Genomic DNA, 23821 nt, shown 5'->3' with positions numbered 1-23821 from the left:
GACTCTTTCCCTTTCCCTGACTGGCTGTTGGGTGGAAGTTCCATATAGGGTAGTGTGGGAAGTCCAGGACAGACTGGCTGGAGCCTTTCCAGTGACTGTATGTTGTGGGTACACCCTGTGGGTGGGACCTGGGTGAATGGAGTGTGTAATGAATACGCATTTCATGTTATGGGTGTCTAGCAGCTGGTGTTCGACACAATGATTGAGACAGCCCTGCCCGAAACTGGTATGAATGCAGTGTGTAGTGTTGAATGGCTGGGTACTTGTCCGAATCCACATGCCATGTTGTAAGTGTCTGGATGGAGAAGAATGGCCTGAATGCACTGTGAGCCTGATTGGCTGCTTGCCTGCCTGAATGCCCTTCTGAATGATTGGTTGCCTGAGTGTGACCCAGCAGAGTGAATGGGAGATCAACTGTATGTCTGGGGGCCTCTCACTGATGGAAATCGTTCAGAAGCTGAAGTTGAAACTGATGCTTAACCTTGAAACCCACTGGGAGAACTGCCGCTGCTGCTGTCCTTCACTAATCTGAAAGCTGCTGTGCCTTCAATGAACTGATCCAAGAGGACGTGTCTAGGATACCTCTTCCCGAGCTATGATGGACAATCGTGCACCAACTGATCTTTGCCAAAGCTTCCCGACTGTCAGACCCTCGCCAGTCTGCCGACCAGAGACTGGGGCTGCCGCAGAATCGCAAAGAGAAGCGCCCGGACATTGAAGTCCACCACCGTCGACGATCGCCGACTGCAGCCGCATTGCTCCTTTGCCGAAGAACATTTAAACAAGGACTCACTTGCTCATCCTCGTCGACCACTTTCGTCCTGACTGGAGAAAGTCCAGGCCACCGAGGAGAATCCGCTGGTGGGTTTCCCGCCACCCGAAAGACTGCAGAGACGCTGACCACTTGACACTCTTGCTGGGCCAAGTTCTTCATAGACTCCTTGCGGCAATGAACACTTGTCGCCAAGGTGCACTGCACACCTCAGCTTGCAGGACGTTTTCGACCGGTCGTCAACAAGAACCGAAGCTGCTACCGGAGTGGCAGTGTTCACCCCTTTTCTTCATCGACTCTCGGCGACCCGTGGCTCCTGCCTGAAAGGGAGTGCACTCGAGAAGGGCCTGTCGACTCATTGAGAGCTCCATGGAAACCAGGTACTTTGGGTTCTTGGAACCTGGCTGCATAATTGGACTAGGCATGTCAATCCGCTTTATTTGAAGGTTGCCCAGGTGGGGGGATCCTCGCACAGAACGGTCTCTGGGTAGACTGGAGACTGTTCTGCCTTTGCTTGATTTAACTTGCATTCTTTCAGTGGTCTATTGTTGGTTTATCTTAGGATCTGATCCGTATGCTATTGTGGGGCTGTTAGCTGTGGTTGCATTTCAAAGCAGAAGAATCGATAAGAGTGGTACCACATAGACCTGTATATATTTGCCATTCTAGTATTGCCAGCATACAAAGTTTGTTATTGTGTATATAACGTGAACCTTATTTATATAAAGACTAGTGTGGACATTCCTTTGTGGGTGCTTGGGGTACAATGTACTGAAGAACCAGCCCGCATCACCTCCTGAGAGTTTAAACTTAGCTACCGCATAGAGAATCTTGGCTGGGGTGCTCTGTGCCTCTCCTCTGCCATAGTTTTCTACATTAAAAATAACTTGTAACCACCGACCTGTTTCGATCCACACAGGTCTTCAAGGCTGGTTAATTCGACATTTGACGTGATACCATGATTTGTTCAAGTCCATATCCAGTGGTTAATATCACCAATATAAGGTCAAAAACGGATAAAGATAAAAACAATTATGCAGCAATTGGATAAGGACATATTTTTGATACATGACCAAACCAAAGTGGGTGTTAAACGATTAACAAAGTTGCAAGAAATATCGAAGAGGAATGGGGCGAAGGAGGGAGAGAAAAGAGAGCAAACCGATTGGAGACCTCCTGATGTTTAACTCACCATTAGTTAATAGAATCCACTAGAAATCATAAGTCCATCTTACTTGTATATTACCGAGTTGGGGTACATTATTTGTAGTTTCGAAGTGATTCATCATTTCTTTGCATTTGTATAGAAGGCGATCAGTATTGAGTTAGCTGATATATTTCTATCACACCGTCGGCCATTTAACCATTATGACACGATTGTTAATGCTAGATATTGGGGAGGTGCATGTTACCTCGGTCGAGGATATGTATATTTCAAATGCTTGTGAATCTGCTTAGAATCACATGCTGCGCATGCAATCTGACATCTAGTGGTAATCACGGTGTATTGCATCTTTCTTTCCTTCATAGATCGAAAGGGGACGTTGACATGGGCGTGACTGTAACACTATCCCTAACATGACACGCAGTGTGCTTAAAGTCCCTCATGCGTCGACGTCCCTCAGATAAGTTTTTTTCCACCCACCTAGTTGGTCGCCTTATGCGGAGCTCGCAAGAGTTAATATTGCTTACTTTGTCCCACGACCTATGGTCACCTAATCTCCCGACTAATCTTTGTAACAAATGCCTTGTGGGCTTCCTGCCGCCAAAGACATCGACTGCTCGGCGACTGGCAACCGTGAGGACTCTACCCTCCGGCCAGGCCCTTACAGTAGAGAAAGTGGGGCCCTGGGTTTATTCTTATTCAAGAATGCATTTCCTTTTCTTTTTCTCCATTTGGTCTGGCTGTCGTGACTCTTTGCTATGGAGAGGACACCCTTTAAATTTTGCCCATCGTGTAGCGGCAACATTCCATGTAAGGACACCCATCACCGTTGCAATCAGTGTCTGCCTCGAGACCACGACGAGCGCTCATGCAAGTCCTGCAAGCTCTTTCGACTGAAAAATTTGGAGAGGCGGATTAAAAAATGGGTGACCAATGCTATGCATTCCCCCGTTGGTGCTGTCGCTTTGGATGACTAGGAATCCATCGGCAGCCATGCTTCCGAATTGGAAGCAATTAATCTTTCGACTGAACCATCAGGCTCCCCAATGCCTGTCCCCGGCCGACAGGCCTCTAGCTCTGTTATGAAGAGTTCACACCCCGGCGACAAGGGCACACATGCACCACAAACAAATACACAACCATCTCACTCTCTAGGGCTGTCCAATATGGAAGTGGGCTCTCAAACACAATGTTCCTTCTTCTGGCGGACATACTCGGCAGAGACTTCCCTCTACCCGTAGAGCACGAGTGGTGACTACATGAGGATATTGTACTTGATGTGTTTGCCGACTGGGGTTTCCCGGAGGTTGACTTGTTTGCCACTCTGGAGAGCCCCCAATGCCCAGATTATGCACCCAGTTACCCTCAGAACCGCTCCAAGGAGAACGTTCTGTGGATAACCTGGTCAGGGAAATGTCTTCGCTCCCCATTCCCCTGATCATCAGAATAGTGCACAAGATGCACTAAGTGCCAGTCAGGATGTTTCTGGGGGCCCTGATCTGGGCCCACCAGCCTTGGTTCTCCCATCTCATGGCAATGTCCGTCTCCCCTCCTGGGAAGCTGCTGTGCCCGTACAACATGCTGTCTCAAGGCCAGGGGGAAAACGCTACATCATGCTTTCAAACTCTCAACTTTGCAGCCTGGCTCCTGAGGTCATCGGGCACCTCGAACTCCCTCAAAGATGTATGGACAAACTCTGACGAGCACAGAAGCCCAAAAACCAGGTGTTGCTACTCCAGCAAATGTAAGCGATTTGTCATCTGGTGTAATGGCAAGGGCATCAATCCTATTGAATGCACACCTAAAAAAATGTGTCATGTCCCTAACCCACCTGTTGGATTCAAGTCTGGCTTTCAATTCTCTAAAGGTCCACTTAGCTGCACTTTCGGTGTGCACCACGTCCCAGAACAATGTTTTGTGGTGGAAAGTTCCAGTAATTAAAGCATTAATGGAAGGGCTATTTCCAACTTCACTCCCGGGTGGGACCTGAATGTTTTTCTTACCAGCCTAATGGGGCCTCCCTTTGTACCAATGCACAAGGCTAGCCTTCAAGCACTCACAAGACTGCCTTCCTGGTGGCAATCACCTCTATAAGGAGAGTTAGTGAACTGCAGGCCCTTTCAGTTCAGGACACATTTGTCATGATTCACAATGAGAAGGTGGTTTTGTGGACACACCCAAGCTTTGCGCCTAAATTTATCTCAAAGTTCCATGTAAACCAATCCATAGAACTACCCACCTTTTTCCAGAACCCCACTAATTTGCCAGAAAGAAGCCTCCACATACTAGATGTGAGGAGAGTGGTTGTCTGCTATCTGAAAGACAAAGCCACCAAGGAAAGCAAACCAGTACATCCTTTCAGTGGCAGCTGGTAGAGCAGAGTACCCTGTCTCTAAATCAGCCATCTCAAAGTGGATCATAAACTACATCACACTGTTTCTCTCTTGCCAAGAGATCTCTCTACTCGAGGCACAGGGGCTACCATACCATTAATTGCAAATGTTCCTCGAGTCAATTTGCAAAGCAGCAACCCGGAGTTCTGTACACACCTTTACACAACACTACTGCCTAGATACTCGTTTTAGGTCTGATTCTCAGGTGGGACAAGCGTTGCTAAGACATCTTTGCTACTGTTCCTTCACACATCCCACTATCATCTCTGTGTGCTGCTTGTTTGTCTATGCGCACACCATGTGATTCTAACCATAATAGCATTTCTGATTGTTCTGCTTAGGTTCACATGCGCCCACCCTTCCTCCCCTCATGGACTAGAAGGAACATGGAACTCTTACAACTTCTCTCTTCTGTGCTTGCGCACGCTGACTATAAAGCTCCCTCGCGGCAGATGAAACGCAACCAGAGGGACCTCGACGCAGGAGGGGTTTTGGGTACACTGCACGTCACGTTAGTGAGTGTTAATCACACCCATGTCGCTGTTCCCTTTTGATCTACAAAAGAGAGATGCAATGCTCCCGATTAGCACTAGATGTCGGACTATATGCACAGCATGTGAATCTAAGCAGAAAAAATCATCCGAAATGCTATTACGGTGAGTAATAAATGTCCTATATCTTGCCCAATTTATATGGCCCGAAAAATGATTGGTTTCTCTTTAAACTGTTTTCATAGCACTGAAGATCTGAAATAAATGGCCAGTAAAGGTGAAACCCAGTTGGGGGAGGCGACCATGGTCCTAATGCTGGATAATTGAGAAGTAAAAACCTGTACCAATATGCAAGTAGTGGCAAAATTCTGCTGATGGTAGCGCTTCAGTGATCAAAAAATGCAAAGGGTTGATGCCAGGTAGGTATTCTGCAACATCTGGCTCAAATTCTCAGGTGAAGCCAAAGGCCAGTACTTACCTTCTACAGGACCCGGACATGACAGGCCTCTCACTGGCGTTCCATGCAGCAAGTTGGCTGACGCCATGACGAACCTGTTAATGTAAGCGTAATGACGTCATGTGTAGTGCCCCTGACGTCCATGTAATTGCTTGTAGATGCATTGACCTATTTATGAAGGGTGTAATGTACATCCTTAGAAGTGTCACACATCGATACATTAATGTCGCCATGGAGTGACTTAATATGCCCGGCTGCTTGAATCCAGAATCTGCAACGATAATGGACTACATTGGCACTGTCTTCCAGCTGCTGTCCTTGCCACCCAGGGAGGTGGCACAAGAATTGATGCAGTTCTTCAGCTGAGAAATGGAAGATTTGAAAATGTTCAACGTTTGATATCCGAGTATTAGTATGTCAAGCCGAAACTCATGCCATGTGTAAAAGGAAAATAAGATTTCTTCTATATCTAGTTCTACATTGGCGTGCCTCACGCGTGTGTGTTGCCTTGAACAAACCATAACTTTCACTACTGGTGCAAATGCAGCGCTGCTGAGTAGTGGCAATTATCACACTTCGGTACGGTCTGCCATAATTACTTGCTGCACATGCTGTGGATTAGCTTTCAGAATTGGAGTTTGGGAGCTTGATTCCTGTTTCCTGAAATGACATTGTACTTTGCCTGTGCATATGTATCCTACAGGAAGACATTGAATTCATGATCCGAGTTCAGACCATTGAAAATTCTGGCCTAAAGTTGACATATGAGCACTTGTATCCTCCTTTTGCTCTGCATGCAACAGTGTCCAGTGCAAGACAACTGGCAGTTCCTTTCTGACGTTTGTTAATGTGCTTAGATTCACATGCTGTACATATGGTCCAACATCCAGTGGTAACCAGAGTATTGCACCTTGTCTTTCGAGGATCGAAAGGGGACGTCGGCAAAGGCGTGTCTAACTCTATACGTGCCGTGTACCCAAAATCCTTCACACGCTGAGGTACCTCGGATTGTTTTTTTCTGCCCAGATTACTGGTCGCCCTAATGCGTAGCACTTGCATAGCGATAGCGTTATTGTTCTTATTGACTTTTATAACCGAAATGACATATTTTGTGCAGCAATTTATGAAATGTGATAAGTTCCCATGTTGATGAATCACTACTTCTTTACTATTCAAGGCATAGGTACACAGAATAATTGCCACGTTTGAAAAACCCAATAATGTAGTCAATTGGAACGGTTATTTGGTTTATCCAGGTTAACTTGCTAAAATGAGGGGTTTAAGATGGGTCTTGGAGTCGTAACCCTGGTGTAGGTAAACAATTGGTGTTTGCTTAAAAATGTGTTGGTCAGTCTCCATAGAGTAAAGGCCAGTGTTTCTTGCTTATCTTGTAAAGTTTGAATGTCGGTTGTATCTAGTTATAAATCGTACCGTTTCAGTCAAATTCTGCGTGGTCGTTTTTTTTTTTTTTTGTTGCTATCTGCAATTCTGATCTATTCAGCGCCTTGGCTTTCTCCTCTGCTTTGTTTTAAGAGTGACTATATTGTATCACCTATTCTGAAACAGTTTGGTAATAAGTTAAATGTTAAAGGTATTTGTACCGCGCACCGTCACCAATGGAGTTGGTCCCCAGGTGCTCTGGCGGATCTGCAAATGAGAATGTGGGATGGGTTAGTAGGTGAAGCGGGAGTACGATAGTGAGAAGTGTTCTGTTGGCAGCTTCAACTCGGTATACACTGGGTGCTGAGCTTCGGTGTGAGTATTGGATCGGTGTCAGTCCTCATGTGCTGTTGGTGTTGCTTATGTGTTGTGAAGTGCATGCGGGTTGTTGTGCGAGAGATGGTTGTGTGAGATTTTGAGTGAGATGTCTGCAGAAATGCTGAGTTTGTTAGTCGGTTATATGAAGGTTAACAGAAGTTCAGAAATCTGTCCGAGTGTGGCACTCGCCAATCCTCCCAATTTCATCGGGGTGGGCAAATGGGCTACGTCTGGCAGAGTTTTGGTTTGTGTGGGGTGCTCCCTGTGCTGTTCTAACGTGCTTTGTAAGTGTTATGATTGCTCCTCGCTGTTCTATTCTAGCTCTGTAGGTGCTCTAATGCCGATGGATAGATTAATGTGGGTTGGGTGTCTATTCTCCTCCTTGGGTGCTGGTCTGGCGGACTCCTCTCAAACTTTCTATCTAAATGTGTCTGCCGTTTTGGGTATGGTACGTCCGGGACGAGTGGGTGAGCAATTTAGGGCTTTCGTCTGGGCCTGAGTATGTGATCGTTGTCTGGATGTCTCCTTGCTATTTCCCATGATATCTTATGGTCTGTCGTATGGTCGGTTCTTTGGGTTCAGTGTTTGTCCATTTGAGAGTGGCCGAGGTTAGTGTTGTTTTCGTTGTTTTAATGGGCTGGGGATTCTAGTGCGTCGCTGTTGTGGTTACGCTGTGAAGAGCCATGATTTGAGGAGTTTCCTGAATGCTAGGTGGTTTGTTGTGTTCCGTATATTCTTAGGTAGGTCATTCCAGGTTTTCGGTGCCTGGTGAGAGAGGATCCTCCGGGTTTTCTTCTGTTATAGGGTTTTGGTTCTGGGCGGATGTCGGTGCTTGATCTGTGTTCTTTTCGGTTGATGTATGCGTAGTTTATCACTTAGGAATTCTGCGCCTTGTTTGTGTATTGCTCTGTGCGTGATGCACATGGACTTGAACTTTATTTGCTGTTTTAATGGTAGCCAGTGTAGTATTTTTAGCGCAGGTGTGATGTGTTCTCTTCTTGGTACCTTGAGAAGTCTGGCTGCTGCATTTTGTATGCGTTGTAGTTTTTTTCTTTTTTTTTTTTTTTTTTTTAGAAGTCGTTCAGGCATGCCCAGGTATAGGTTATTGGCGTAGTCTACTCTGGACATGATCAGAGCGCTGATGGTAAGTGTTTTGTTGACTAACGACAGGAACGGTAGGATCCTTTTTGCTGCTCGTAAGAGAAGAAACATTTCTTGTAGAACGTTTACTTGTGGCTCTAGAGTGAGGTTGTTATCCATCAGGACCCCTAGGTTTTGTACAGTTGATGATGGTTCGAGTGTGGTGCCAAGCTCTCTTGGCCAGGGGATGTAGCTGATGTCTCCTCCCTTTTTTGAAACCATCATCTGTTTTGCCTGAGTTGATTTTGAGGTGGTTGAGGTTCATCCAGTTGAATATCTCAGAGGCAATTCTCTAGTGCAGTGTTTTCTTCTCGGGTGTCTTGTATGTTGAAGATTATTTGAGTATCGTTGGCGTAGTTGTAGCATGTGAGGCTGTGTTTTTTGATGCATTTAATTAATGGGTACAAGTAGATGTTGAATAGAAGCAGCGAGAAGGATGATCCTTGTGGTACTCCACATGTGGAGTCTCTAGGTTTGGCTTTAAAAGGTTTCATCCATACGTTTTCGGTTCTGTTTGTTAGGAAGGATTTGATCCATAGTAGGGCGATGTCCGTTATCCCTAGTTCTTCTAATCTCTGAGGATGTCGTGGTTGACGGTGTCGAAAGCTTCAGACAGATCAAGGAGAATCGGGGCGGTGCTGTTGTCAGTCTGCGTTTGTTTTTAGGTCGTCCCATATTGAGAGCAGAACAGATTCTGTTCCTCTCATTGGTCTGAAACCAACTTGAGCCTGGTTTAGTAGGCAATGCTCTTCTATGAATTCTTGGGTTATTTAGTAGATGTACGTTTCTAGCAATTTGGCTATGTAGGGTATATTGGAGATGGGTCTGTAGTTGGATAAATCCTCTACGTTTCCTATTGTCTTTGAGTAGCTGCTTGATGTACGCTGATTTGAAGGCCTGTGGTACTTCACCTGTTCAGATTGAGAGGTTGAAGAGATTCCTGTGGTATTCCATGGGGGGGGTCCCTTGTTTGAGGATTGTTTTGTATGTCGGGGGGCAAGGGTCTTCAGGGGAGCCTGATCTGTTGCTTTGGTTTACCAGTTTGACGAAAGCCTAAACTGATATTTCTGGGAAGCGTCGTAGCTTGTTTGGGTGTTCCTCGTCCGTGTCGCTGGGGTTTGAGCTGTGATTGCTTGGTCTGTTTTGCATGGTGTTGGATGGAGGTTTTTGTTTTTGAAGTGGTCTCCTAGGTCATCGCAAAGTTTCATCGATGGAATTGGCGTGTTGCAACCCGTTGGGATTTTTATTTCATTTATGATTTTGAAGAGTTCTTTTTGTGTTTGGTGCTCTGAAGATTCGGTTGTCGTAATGTTTCCTCTGCTTTTTGTATTTCTTTTTTATATGAGCGGATCTGTTGCAGGAATTTCAATTTGTTTGCAGTGTGTTGGTCCTCCATTCAGATTCTAGTTTTTGTTTTTTTCTTTAAATGGTGTTGAGTAGTGGGGTGAACCATTTTGCTGTTTTCTTACGTGATGGGGTGAATGCCTTTTCTTTGGTGATGTTGACGTGAGTTGTTGTGATCCAGGTGTGGAGCAGGGCAACTTTTTTTGTCTAGGTCGTCTTCTTCCATGGGTGATGCTTGTGGCTTGCTGAGTTCTAGGAGTTCGGTTAGGTTGGAGTTTTTTATGGTTCTTCAGTTTTTCATCATGATCGGTGGTTTTTCTTGTTTTTTTGTTGGTGCGGCCGTTATGATTATAAATGGGATGATGAGGTGGTTGCTCCAGAGTATTTGAATTGGGGGTGCCGTGGTGATGAGATCCTTGTTGGCGAAGATTGCGTCAAGTGTGTGCCCTGCTGAGTGTTGCTCCTTTGACTAGTTGTTGTAGGTTCATGGCTGCTAGTTGGGCGGTTAAGTAGGAAGCGGTGTGAGGAGTCGGAAATGAGTCGCACACAAAGGTGCCATGTTTTTGGTTAGACTTGTATTAACATAAATGGGTTTGGTGGAAAAGGTTTCACTGACCCTGCTCTAAGAGGAATTTCCCTACCAAAACCTTTGTCAAAACTGTCCTTGTGTCCAAACTTTCTATCCTGTCCCTCACACTACAAACCAAACTATGAGGTGAAAAGGGAAATGTCTTTAACCTGGTGATTGCCAAAAGTGTTCATAAATGAAAAATGGAACCGCTCCAAAAAACTTCTCCAAGGTATCGGAACCATGGTTTCAGAGGACTCGCGTCCCCTGGATTCTTTGTCAATGTTTGTTGATGTTTAACCGTTTTGTCTTTCTTGGCCCACAACAATCCATAGTAGTTACAAAGATACTTGGCCTTGTGGTTCCTACTTTCAAAACTCTTTGTTTAAAAAACGTACTCCCTTCTTGGGACTGATTTGCAACTGCCTGGTATACTCCCCTGCCAAGACTTCTTATGCACTTTTAGCTGCCTGATGTATTAGTCTGCCATGACTTTCTATTTCCATAAGTAAGTAACCGTTCCTCTTTCACAGTTGCATATATCTTCCTTGGTTCTGTATATCTGGTTGTCTCAACACTCGCTCAGAGTTCCCCCCCATATCTGCATTCTATGCAATCGTATATGGATGGGATTTGTGTTTGTTTGCAAAAACGCATATTGCAATCTTCTTACTGTTTCGGTCTGTGGCTTTAAAGTTTATAAATTGTTTGGCAAAGTTGCTGAAACGCCCTGGGGTCCCCACTTTGGTTGGGTTGACTCACTAGCTCTGTGTGGTGTCTTCGGTCCCACCTGCGCTTACGTGGCGCAGCGTTCACGCCTGCTTTCCACTCTGGACTGCTTCCCTGTCTTTCCGGTGTCACTTGCGACTCCAATTCTGTATGCCTGCCTTCCTCCAGATCCCGGTAGGGGTAATGTTTTCTGCAGCTGCCAAATGCCCAGGAATATTCCCTTTGTTCCTGACATCTCTGTGGCATGTCCTGCTTGCACACCGTTCCTCTTTCTTTGTTGGCGAGCCGCTTGGTGCTTCCACAAACCTCACAGATGCAACGTCTTCTCCCAGCAGCCTACAGTAATTTATCTTTACGTTTCCCTGCATACAGGTGCCTTCTGAAAACGACTAGCATGCTCATTGAGCTTGAGGCTCCTTCTGCTCTGCATCGTTCCCTTCCTCGTCCCAGTACTTGGGTGGTTATGGGAGTTGGAGTCAATTGATGTTAACTGGTGCAGATTATTTGGGAAATCACTTTCAATGGTTCAATATGATAAACCAGTTCTATATGCGCAGTGCTTTGTTGCAGCTCTGCGCCGACATGAAATTTGAAGAAAAATCAAGTCGGGCGCAAAAGCGAGGCTGTGCTTCCCGAGCGTTGCTAAGCAACGCCATCCATTTTACAATCCGGCATCCGCCGGCAGGCGGAAGAGCTGGCACGAAAGACCAGCTAAAGGCCCAGTTTGCCTCCGTGGCTCCACACAATCCCCATCTAGGTGGAGAGGGCAGGAGCCCCCACCATCTGCAGAAGTTCTCCTGCGACACAACACCCATCGGCGTAGTCCGCAACTGCAAGACCATCAGCGACGTGAATGCTGCATAGCTTTGCTGGAAATGACCAGCGATTTTCCCCCCCCCCCCCCCCCTTCTAATCACCCTCTACTGCCTCTGTGTGAATCTGCAGTCCGCAGTGCTTGGATGCAGCTCTCCAACATTACATTTGAAAAACAGAATGTCGAGCACGTTGCGAAAACGAGGATGTGCTTCCCGCGCGTTGCTAGGCAACGCCATCCATTTTACAGTCTGGCATCGGCAGGCGGAAGAGGCGGCGCTTAAGGCCAGCAAAAGTCCTGGTTTGCCTCCTGTTCGCCGACGGGCGTCGCTGCTCAGGCTCCCTGCTTGACACTGTTGCCTGTTCTCATTGACCCTACCTATCTGTATTCCCACTAATTCAGAACTATTTTCATCATACAACTTTCCAGCTCTGAGTTCTCACTGCCCTCGCGCTCTTTTCCGCCGGAAAAGCTAAGCTCTGCATTAACTATATGCACAGGTCAGGATTGAAGCAGATATTGTCACTCAATCACTGCAGCCCAGCTATTCTGCCTCCCCTTTGAAGACTATTGTTGCTTTTTCTCCAACTACAGTGCCATTTCACAATGTATAGTAATACCATAAACATTGACGGTCTGTAATGTTCTCCTGCCCACCTTATGCCCTCTGCACCGCCCACTGAACCAGCCTACCGGTCACTCTGTGCATACTTCATTGAACAATGAAATAGCCTGTTACTTGGCTACTACTGCATTGTATTGATTAGCTCAATTTCTTAATGCTCACTTTGTGCCCAATACTTAATGAAACAGCCTATTTTATCTAGCACTGCATTGACTAATGAAACAGCCTCCTCTCACTTAGTTCCTATTGTATTGATTAGAAATGGAGAAATGGCCTAGTCTTATGTAGTATCTATTGCACTGCATTGACAAAAAGAAATAGCCTACTGCATTGTATTAACTAGTACAATAATGGATTTGTGCTTTTTACACAAGTTGCATTACCGTACTGCTGTGTGCCCACTGCATTGCCTTTTGAAATAGCCCAGCCGCTTATTTTGTGCTAACCATTGAACCAGCCTACGGTTTACACTGAAACTGAATGTAGTAGCCCCTACCAACTTTAGTCCACTTCACGTTGGCACCTAAACTTAATGCAGCCAATTATATCCACATAATGTTGGTTTTCCTGACCACTATGTTCCCTTTTTGCTCTCCAACCTTAACACCCCTTGGGTCCTCATCCTGCTTGATCTTTCTTATGCCTTTGACACTGTCAACCATGCCATCTTGCTCAACCGTCTCCGTGATAACCTGGGTATCACTGGTCAGGCTCTGGAGTGGCTGACTTCTTTCCTCTGCAACCGACCCTCTCAGGTCCAACTTGTGTCCTTCCAATCCACTATCTTTTTCCCTCTGTGGTGTCCCCCAGGGGTCTAACCTCTCTGCCTGGCTGTTCAACCAATACCTGGCAGTCCTCGCTCGCTGCTCTCTGCCCCAACTTTCAGTGTTACATAGATCACACCCAGCTCATCTTCAGGCTACCATTTGGGGGGGGGGGGGAGGGGGCTCCTCTACTTCCCTCATCTCCGACTGTCTGCTATCCAGGAGTGGTGTGCCGCCAATGACCTCTGCCTTAATGCCAATAAGACTGAGATTCTTCTCTGGCCCTCTTCCTGCTCCCACCTGTCAGGCTAAAAACCTCGGGGTCCTCTTTGACTCTACGCTCTCCTTCTCTCCTCACATCTGACATCTCTTAAGTCACACTACCAACTGCACCTCCTCAGAGGTATTCTTCCTTTCCTCTCCTTCCCCCAGAAGCTCACGGTCTCCAGAGCTCTGGTTCTCTCTAGGCTGGACTATTGCAGCAGCCTCTTTCAAAATCTGCCTGCTTCAACTCTCTGCCCCCTGCAACTTATCCAGAACAGGACTGCAAGACTTGTCCTTGGCCTCAAGCCCAACGGTCGTATCTCTCCAGGAATGAAATCTCTGCACTGGTTCCCAGTGGATGCAAGGATTAAGTTCAAAACCCTCTGCATCATCCACAAGGCCTTCTGGGGCCCTCAATACCTTCAACTCGTTCTTCCTGAATATCTTCCTTCTCGAGCTTGTGTAAAGACTGGAGGGGGTGGTCTGTACTTCTGCTCTCTATATGGCAGAGGAGAGGCACAGAGGACCCCAGCCAAGATTCTCTGTTGTGGTAGCAATGGACGAGCAATCAAGGCCTAGCTTCTTAGGAGGTGATGCGGGCTGGTTCTTAAGTACAGTGTAGTCCCCAAGCACCCACAAAGGAATGTCCACACACTGTATTAGTTAAAACAGTCTTGTTAAAACAGTCTTTATATAATTAATGTTCAAGGTTATGTACAATATCACGATAACTCGCTTTGTGCTCGGTTATCTGCAATGGCAAATATACAGTTCTACGTGGTACCACTATTACTATTGGATCTCATTAAAGTGCATCAACTGTACGGTTAAATGTCACATATATCAGTTTGCAAAGGAAACCAACAATAGATAAAGGAGGAAAGCAAGATGAGAACAATAGGCAGAATACTGGCCTCTACCATTAGACACAGTTCCGTGTGGAGACTCCCCTTCCTCCCCCCCCAAAGACCTGGGCAACCTGTAGAATAAAGATACATCGTAAGCCCAGTCCATATATTCACAAGAATCTTTCCAATAGTTCAGCAACTTCAAAGTACCTGGTGTTGTAGAGTTCCTCGTCGGGAAATCGATGGCTCTTGAGTGCACTCCCTTTAAGGCAGGAGCCACAGGTCATCGAACATCCGGCGATGAACACAGGGAAGTGGCAGCTTTGTTCATAGCGGTGCTAGTCGGCGGGGAAGCGTAAATGTCCTGCAAGGAAGAGGCGTGCGGGGCACCTCGATGTCGATAGTTCTGGACCGCAAAGAGTTTCAAGAATGGTGGCCCAGCAAGGGTGTCGAGTCTTGGCATTTCTGTGGTCTTTGGGTGGCGGGAAACCCACTGGCGGATGCTTCTCGTGCGTTGACGGCCTGGCCTTCTCCGGCGGGATAAGGCGGGCTGCAGTGTGGACGAGCGCATCTGTGAATCGGAAGTTCTTGGGCAACGGGAGCACAGCGGCTCCGGATAGCGGACGTCGACAGTGGCGGACAACAGTACAGGCAGCCTGTCGTAGGTCTGTCTACCAGGGAGCTTTGGCAAAGATCAGCTGGTGCACGGTGGTCCCTCGTAGCTTGGGAAGAGGGCACCTTACCAGGTCCTCTATGGGTCAGTCCTTGGAGACACAGCAGCTTTCAGATTAAGTAGAGCAACAGCAATTCTCTTCCAGCAGGGCTTCAAGGTTAAGCTTCGGTTTCAACTCCAGTTTCTCTTCAGCTTCTGAACACGAATTCTAGCAGTGAGAGGCCCCCACATATACTAGTTGATCTCCCATTAATTCTGCTGGGTCATACTCAGGCAACCAATCGGTCAGAAGGGCATTCATGCAAGCAGGCGGCCAATCGGGTGCATAGTGCATTCAGACCATTCACTTCTCTCCAGACACTCACAACAATTTGTGTATTAGGACAAGTACCCAGCCATTCAACACTAAACACTGCATTCATACTAGTTTCGGGCAGGGCTGTCTCAGTCATTGTGTCAAACATCAGAAACTAGACCTCCACCAAGATGTGCATATTGGTCACACACTCCATTCACCCAGGTCTCACCCACAGGGTGTACGCACAACATACAGTCACTGGGAAGGCTCCAGGCAGTCTGGCCTGGACTTCCCAACACCATATATGGAACTTCACCCAACGGCCAGTCAGGGGGAAGGGACAGAGTCGGGGCTTCCCAGGACTTTGGGAAAACAAGGCAACGGGCAATAGCAAGCAAGAGGCCACAGGGGTCATCTTGTCTCATATCAGCCTGGATATCCCAAAATGGAGGATACTCATAGCACCTGTCAAATTCAGCATGGAGCTGTCACCAGCCCATACCCTGCTCTGTGGGCCGCACACAGGTGCCCAAAAACATACACTAGGGGCACAGGGTTGCACCCCCACCCATGGGTGCCATAAGGGTATCCCATGGGTCTGTACACCAAACCAAAAACCGGAAGAGCTGCACTGCCAGGAGTCCCATATGGACTTCTGGGCAGAAAACAATATGGAACACAAATGAAAAAGGACTACAGGACAAGGACGGAGGCCCTGTCCCTCCAATGCATTTCCAGCATCACAGCTCGTCGCTCATCTGCCTCAAACTCCCTCGGGGTCAGTCGCTTCTCCAAGCAACAAGTTGGTGGTAGATCTTTCTTTGGCTGGGGCCTCCCTCTGGAACACCTCCCTGCCTCCCTTAAACTTGAGAATCATCTTTGGTTCCGGAAGCACCTCAAAACCTTCGTCTTTGCTTCTGCTTTTTCTCCCCCTCTCCCTTTGCTGACACAGATATTGCACTGTTGCCTGGCCACCCTCTGATCTCGGGCCCAGGTCCCCTCGCCTGCCAGTCGCACTCCTGCACTGCCCGCCTGGCAACACTGCACTTGGAGACTCTTTTCTGTATCCTTACAGTCCCACTACCCGCACTTGACACCTGATGTCTGCACTTACCCTTGCACTTGCCACCTGTTGGCCATACTTTTACTTATTGTTATTTATTTGCTTATACCATGTACTGCACTGTCCTTCTCCCCTTGCCCCCGCACTCTCTGCCCTCCCCGTCCCATGCACTTGCGCGATCTGAATGACACTTGGCCTAGTGGGATCGTTAACTGTCTTCCCTTTGTTCCCCTCCCTTGCCGTGTCACGCCTTGAAACACTTGTGTATAGGCGCTTTATAAACATCATGTATCATTGCTATCCATTGCATCCATTTATTCCACGTGTCCATCCATTTTATTCATTCCAGCCATATATCATATAATACCCCACTCCATTCCATGCACAGGTGGACACTCATCAAGATCAATGAGGATTAGCCAAATTGGGATGTCAACAGCACCACCCAATCCTTTGTCCCACCCTTTTTCTCCCATCACTACCTCCATTCCCCTTGCAAACTGTAGCCTCAAACAAGTCCTATTCCAACACCACGAACAAGTAAACCCAACTATCCAGAGTCCATCAGACTTCCGCTAAACACCACCCCTCAAACAAGACGAACACAAACTACACCCATTTTGGGTAACGGGCTCAATAGGCTCAATGCTAGAACCACCCACCGAGCCACCGCTACCACAAACACTCCTATCAAACTAGACACTACCTCTAACAACTGCCAACATAAAGAGAATTCCAAGAAAACCACCATACCTAAAACCAACACCAAACTTAATAATCATACCCCCAACCAAGGCACTACGCCAGGCAAAACAAGGCACACTCATCAATGCGCGTTCCCTCGGAGTTCATGCCATAGAAATTCATGACGTCATTGTGGACCAAAAACTTAATATGCTGGTAGTCCATGAAACCTGGCTAGACCCCGCAGCAGGCCAGCTCCTAGCTATCGCTATCCCCCAGAATTCAATATCCTCAGAACAGACAGGAACAACACCCAAGGAGGCGGAGTTGCCTTAATAGCCAGAACCTCGTTGCAAATCAAATGCAACAAATCTCAGGCTACAAACTACTACTAGTTAAATTGACTTCCATCCCTAAAACTACCACCAGCTTCCTAGTAATGTACAGGCCACCAAATGAAAATACCCACCCCAGCTTGCACATCCCACTACCGTCCTCAAACCCAACACTAAATGCTTCATTCTCGGCGATATGATCTTAGGCTTCAATGATCCCACCTAGATCTTGAAGCATCGGCTTTCCACACAGCCATGTTAGACGTGAACTTCGTGCAGCTGATTAATGAACCCACCCATTCCAATGGAAGAACACCGGATTGGCCCCTCACTCTTAACTCACAGGTCACAATCGACTATCCTTCCTGTTAAGTGGTCAGACCACTCGGTCATCGATTTTACACTGAACTACAACACAGGCCACACTATCTCCAAAAAACCTGACACCTTTGAAACCAGAAACATCAAAAAGTTCACAGCAGACAACCTCTCCCGTGTCCTAATTGAAGCCGTAGCTAACATGACGCCAGATGCCAACAACCCTGCTTACCTAGCAGAGCGCTACCAACAAAGCCTCACCCACAGTATCGACCTACTTGCTCCCATTGTCACCAAAACTAGAAAGGCAGATAAACAATCATGTTTCTGGTTCAATGAAGAACTAGTCACCCTTATAAGCAAAAAACATTGTTTGAGCACCTCATAGTAAAACTAACACTCCTGAATCGGCGAAAAACTTTGAATCCAATGGAAAATACAAATCCGCCATAATCACCCAAAAAGCCAATGCCTTTTAACCTACGCACCACCAATGCCTCTTCAGACCGCAAAGAACTGTTCTCTATCCTTAGAGAGCTAGAAAGTCTGTGTCCAGTCAGTGCACCCACCATTGCCAGTAAAGCCTGGTGCACCACTATACAATACACCCTAGCCTCCATAATCCTATTACTACAAAATAAATTCAACAGCAAAAAGACACTTCTAGCGGGAAGACCAGCACCTACTCAGTTGAACATTTAACACCACCCCTTGCACTCTGTTCCACTTCTCACCAGTATCCGGGAAAGAAGTGTCCCATACTATAGCGAAATTCAAAGCTTCCAACTGTAAAGACCAAGTCCCTTCACATCTAGTCCAACTCTGTGGCCCCACCCTAACACCCATTAACACCGATTTGTTAATGCCTCCGTTCAGACCAATACAGTCCCCACAAGCATCAAAAAAGCCTGGGTAACCCACCTCCAAAAAAAAAAAAACCAACCCTAGATCCATCAATCCCAACGAATTACCAACCTGTCACAACGGTACCGTTCCTTCTGGTAATGATAGATAAAATGGCGTACTCACAAATACAAACCACCTAGAACAAAAACTACTGGGGGACCAACAGTCAGGATTCCACCCTAATCACAGTACCGAGACAGCCCGTCTCGACCTGAAAATCCAAATGGATGCCACCAGAGAAGCAGGCACAATCTGCCTACTAATGCTACTGGACCTCTCGGCGGCTTTCGATTTGGTTGACCCATGATCAACTCTGCAACAGATCTTCAATATGTTCAAGGATGCCACTGAATGGATCAAATCCTTCCTAGCAGACAGGACATCTAGAGTATCCATTGGCAAAGAATCAGCCAACCCCGTAGCAGTTCCTATAGGCGTCCCGCAAGGCTCACGCCTACCCCCCACACTGTACGATGCCGATACAAAGTTGCTCTTTGCAGCCCTGGATTCGGAGTGTCATCTACACCAACTTCGCAGATGACACCCAGATCCTTATCCCACTAACAGGCAATCGCGAGCAAGACTCACTGCTCATCAACCAAATGTACTCACTTATACAAAACTGGATGGCAAACAATAGCCTTTGCCTCAATGACAAAACTGAGCTGCTCCTATTGGGTTCATCCTCCAAAATTGACTCACCCCATCCCACTTATAAATCATCATTAATGGCACTTCAATACCATCCTTAACCATGTCAAAGCAAGTAAACACACTAGCCTCCTCCACCGCCTACACATCCAAACTAATCTCCCTAAGCTGTACATTTCTCTCACCCAACAACTGCGTTACATTAGACAGAGCACATAGACTATATAAGCTCGACTATTGTAACATCCTTTTCCTTGGCACCTCCAAAACCAAAATAGCCAAACTTCAGCTTTTGCAGAATAAAGCCATCCGAGCTGCCCTAGGCATACATTTCCAATATCTGGAGAGACGATCACTGGTTCCCTATACAAGCTAGGATACCATTCAAAACTCGATGCATTGCTAAAAAAGCTCCCAAATACCTCATCAATGCAGTTGATGAGAAAGCAGCCCCGACTCCTCGGATCCAATGATAACTCTTGCCATGCTATCCCACGATATAAAAGAGAAAGCGGGGGGGCAGCAGCTTCAAAGTCCTTGCGCCTAGACACTGGAACTCACTACCCACCAACATCAAGTCTGAAACCTCCTTTCCACAATTCAAAAAATCACTGAAAACATGGTTATTCACCCAATACTAGATCGGATTAGACCCCTCACCCTCCATCAGTATATCCACTGTAATTAATACTGTTTTTATTGTATTCCTATGTTTTATTTTAAAGATGTAATTAAGCACTGTCTGTAACTACGCTGTAATACCTCCGGGTCTAGGCGTATAACCAATGTAATACATATGCTGGGGAATTGGAACTGGAAGTTCTTCTTGGAGCTTTTACTTCTTATACCAGGGATGGAAATTTGGCCATAAGGGTTTGGGGAAAATGTTTCTCTTTTCTCCTCTAGGGAGCGGGGGATGGATGCATGGCAATAGGCCTTTACTGTATTGGATATCAAGGGGTTTTCTTCATGGGCAAATGGATACCATGTTTTATCTAGTGAAGCAATGACCTCTTCCAGGAGGCGGTCTCCTCTCATGTGAGCCTCCCTCATATAGCCGCCCGAGGGTCAGGATCTGGGAACTGCTGCCGTTCCCTGGCCACATATGGGAGGTGGTCACTGCCGGGGAATCGCTGTTGACTCCATTGGATTCCTCGCGATGAACATTCCTGTGCAAAGTCCTACTCTTTGCTGCAATTGCTCCCTTCTCTATGTAGTCTTGTGGTGATGTATCCATGTTCTTGTACACGCCACCCCTGATGTATGAAGTGCAGATTTAACTTATGTGGGTTTCTGTAAGGCTTTGTCTGTAGTCCGGCCTTTTCGACTTGTATTTGTATGTTTACAAATTTCATGTAAATTGGATTGGTAAAACACGTGAAATCCATTCAGGGACTATTGCTATGAAAGTAGGCTGCGCACTCTTCCAAGGGCTTCAGTGTGCTGTGTGGGGTGAATCCTATCCTGGCTAGTAGCTTGTGGCTTGAATTGTTTACTGCTGGTGTGCAGGATACATTTGTAGAGTGTCGCAAATCTTGGAAGGATTATAACTCGTTGCCTGTAATGCAACTTGAAATGGGGAACACTCAATCGCTCCCTTTCCCTCTGACTCTGACCTAACGTCTGAAGGAGATGTAGTCGGACTTTCTCTGAGAAGCCAGTACATTAAATCTCACAAGCAGGCGGCCACAAATTTCAACCAACATTCAACCAACTTCACACAACTTCCTCTTTCGTGAGAGCTCAAATGTGGTGGTTTTCCCCAGTCTATCAAATGTTGGAAAATAAAACTGGGGCTGCTAGTTGAGTTCTCTATAGTATCTTGGAGGTACACAGGGGATGCTGTGTTCTCTCGTGACAAGAGAAAATCAAGAACATAAAATCTTAACATTAGGTTTGGTAGTGGTGGGAGTTGGGAGGCAGAGGGGGGGGGGGCGGCGGTGGCGTCTGATTTGGTTTTATACAGTTTATTTCAAAGACTTGGCTGTACACCTTTTTAAGGTACCTGAAACCAGATGGCCTGTATTCCAATGTGTTGGGTGGGAATGTTGTGCTGCCAAGATCTTCTTCTGACTCTCTTCTCATTTCAGGATGACGCTCGCCAGTTGTTTGTCCTGGCTGGAAGTGCGGAGGAGGGTGTGATGACCCCAGAGCTGTCGGGCGTCATTAAGCGGTTATGGAAAGACAGTGGCGTTCAGGCCTGCTTCTCGCGATCCCGGGAGTACCAGCTGAACGACTCTGCCTCCTAGTGAGTATCTGCGTAGTAAGGGCATGTCCAGGAGTAATTTGGGATTAGTAGCCAGGCCATCAGCCGGGTGGTCAACTGAGGACCAGGTAGGCGACCGCTACATACTAAAAAGAACATTTAGTTTTGTAGCCGACGTATCCAGATTCTTGCCTTGGGACAGACGTGCAAAGCCTAAGTTTCTGAATCTAGTTATATTTAAAATTATGCATCATAGTCTCCCAAGCTCTGGTTCTCTCTAGATAACAGCCTCTTTCTAAATCTACCTGCCTCTACTCGCCCTCTGCAACTAATCCAGAACAGGACTGCAAGACTTGTCCTTGAACTCAAGCCCTGGGATCGCATCTCTCCAGCTCTGAAATCCCTCCATTGGCTCCCTTTGGATGCAGGGATTAAATTCAAAACCCTCTGCATTGTCCACAAGGCTTTGAGTCCAAAATACCTTCAGCTATCCCTCCGCAAATACCTTTCCTCTCGAGCGCTTCGCTCCTCTACCTCCCACTCCCTCAAGGTCAGTCGTTTTCAAAGGAACAAGCTGGGGGTAGATGTGTCTTCGGCTGGGGCCTCCCTCTGGAACAGTCTTCCAGTCACTCTAAACCTTGAGGAGAACCATCTCTGGTTCCGTAAGCACCTCAAGAACTTCCTCTTTTCTGCCTTCGCTCCCCCGCTGATCTGTCCTCTTGGCACCATGTACCTGGCCACCCTCTGTCCTACAGGCCCAGGTACCTGCTCACCCTGCCCCCCTCCCGCACTGCCTGCGGGCCACCCCTTGCACTGGGGTCTGTATCTGTACCCATACAGCCCCATTGCCCTTTTTTCTTCCTGCACTTGTCAGACCTACTCCTAGCACTAAACCTAGCACTTGCCAGTTGCTGGCTGCACTATCACTGTTTGTTGCCTTTATTTATTCATCTGTTTCTCCTTTGTTTCGCACTTTCCACTTCTCCCCCCTTCCATACACTTTCCCCCTCCCCATGCACTTGCACGTTCTCAATGTCACGGGGCCTAGTAAGATCATTATTTTGTTCTCCACTGTTCCCCTCCCTTGCCTTGTCGCGCTCTGAAACACTTGTGTACGAGCATGATAGAAATAAAATATCAATATCAAACAAAGGGACAGGGCTGGGCTCCAAGTAAAAGGGTAGTACCGTGTGTGCCCTTTCCAGCTCACTGCTTTAATGAGCAGAGAGGGGATGAGATGTAAGAGAAGTGGAATCCTAGTAATGTGGGCATAGTTCATAGAATGTCATCTGTGTGATGAGCGCCCTGATAGTCTTTCAGTTCTGGTCCTAGTAAGTGATACAAAGTCCCTTTTAGGAACCCCTGGTCACAGAGCGCTTGTACTTAATGAATGTGTTTATGTCTGAGCCTTTAGGCACACTGTTGAGGTGGGGGCGGAAAGAGGTAGTATTGGATCACCACAGTCTGTCCTTTCAATAAAGGGCTACTGGGGCAGAGGTTATCTTGATGGGTGATAAGAAATATCAGACTGACTCTTGCTCCTTCTGAACGAGTCACTAAACAGATGTTTTGTTTTCTAGGACTAACATTTGCATTGATATGCCAAAGACGCTCCTTTTCTGCTAACAGGCCGATTTTAGCCTTTTTGCTCCAAAAATAGGTGTGTCCCCTCTGCAACGAACCTCGCAATCCTTGAAGAAACCTGAAAAAGCCCAACCCTCTCATACTCTGAGAGCCTTGAGCAGGGATTGGACCGGTGGGGTGTTGGGAGAGCGCTTGCCCTGTTGGATTTTATGCCTAGCTCGGATGAGGGAGGGGTGGTGGGGGTGAGCAATGGGGGATGTTTGGAGACCACTTGACCTTTAACTGTGCGCTTGTTCTTGTGGGGGGAGGGGAGGATGCTTGGAAACAGGGATATTTAGACATCTCATGACTCCTGTCACTGTACTTTTGGGACAATGCTCTAACTGTATATTTGGAGGGATGATTTCAGATGGAGAGTTGTCTTAAGAGGTCTTGTGACTATACTCTTGGAGAATGCTTGGACATCTCGCATGAACACGTGGCTTTTAAGTCCGGAGATCTGAACTTTTGCCCCTAGTACTTTACGCCTGGCTCTGCCAAGGTGTGTTCAGTCATCAGCTATTTCTCTGCACGACTAAACCTCTGACTATAGCGGGGTATGGGGAGGCTGGTGAGTGGTCCTCATTATACTCTTGGGTATTTTGCTTGCTGTTATGACTCCCTTAAGTTACCTATTTTTGGTCTGTCTTGTGACTTTCTTGCATACAAGTACTTGATTAGAGGAAAGCAACTACCATTTTACAGCCTTGGAGAGACAAAAATGTATATTTCTAAGATGCCGCCAATCCTGCGATCATAAAGTTTAAATGAACAAAGGAATGTACAGCTCAACGCAGATTAGTGGAAGTTCTTAAATTCTTACATGATTCTTTTAGGCAGGCACGACAAAGTGGTTTACAGAAGCTTTGCCTTGGTTGTAGCCACTGGTATTAGCCTGTGCACCTTCCTGACCCCTCCATTCGATGAAACCA

General features: G+C 46.9%; 1 protein-coding gene across 1 annotated transcript in view; it reads left to right on the top strand.

Annotated features, from left to right (window-relative positions):
* The window catches only part of GNAI3 (G protein subunit alpha i3), a 257782-nt gene that overhangs the window by 101601 nt on the left and 132360 nt on the right, over positions 1-23821 (top strand). The window contains exon 4 of the mRNA XM_069632998.1: positions 21151-21308. Coding sequence (XP_069489099.1) covers positions 21151-21308 — 158 coding nt within the window. The remainder of the gene's footprint in view (positions 1-21150; positions 21309-23821) is intronic.

Source organism: Ambystoma mexicanum, chromosome 13 (genome assembly GCF_040938575.1).
Source record: "Ambystoma mexicanum isolate Mex_15411 chromosome 13, UKY_AmexF1_1, whole genome shotgun sequence".
Lineage (NCBI taxonomy): Eukaryota > Metazoa > Chordata > Amphibia > Caudata > Ambystomatidae > Ambystoma > Ambystoma mexicanum.
The sequence above is the reverse complement of the archived record's forward strand: the minus strand, read 5'-3'. Positions and strand labels throughout refer to the sequence as shown.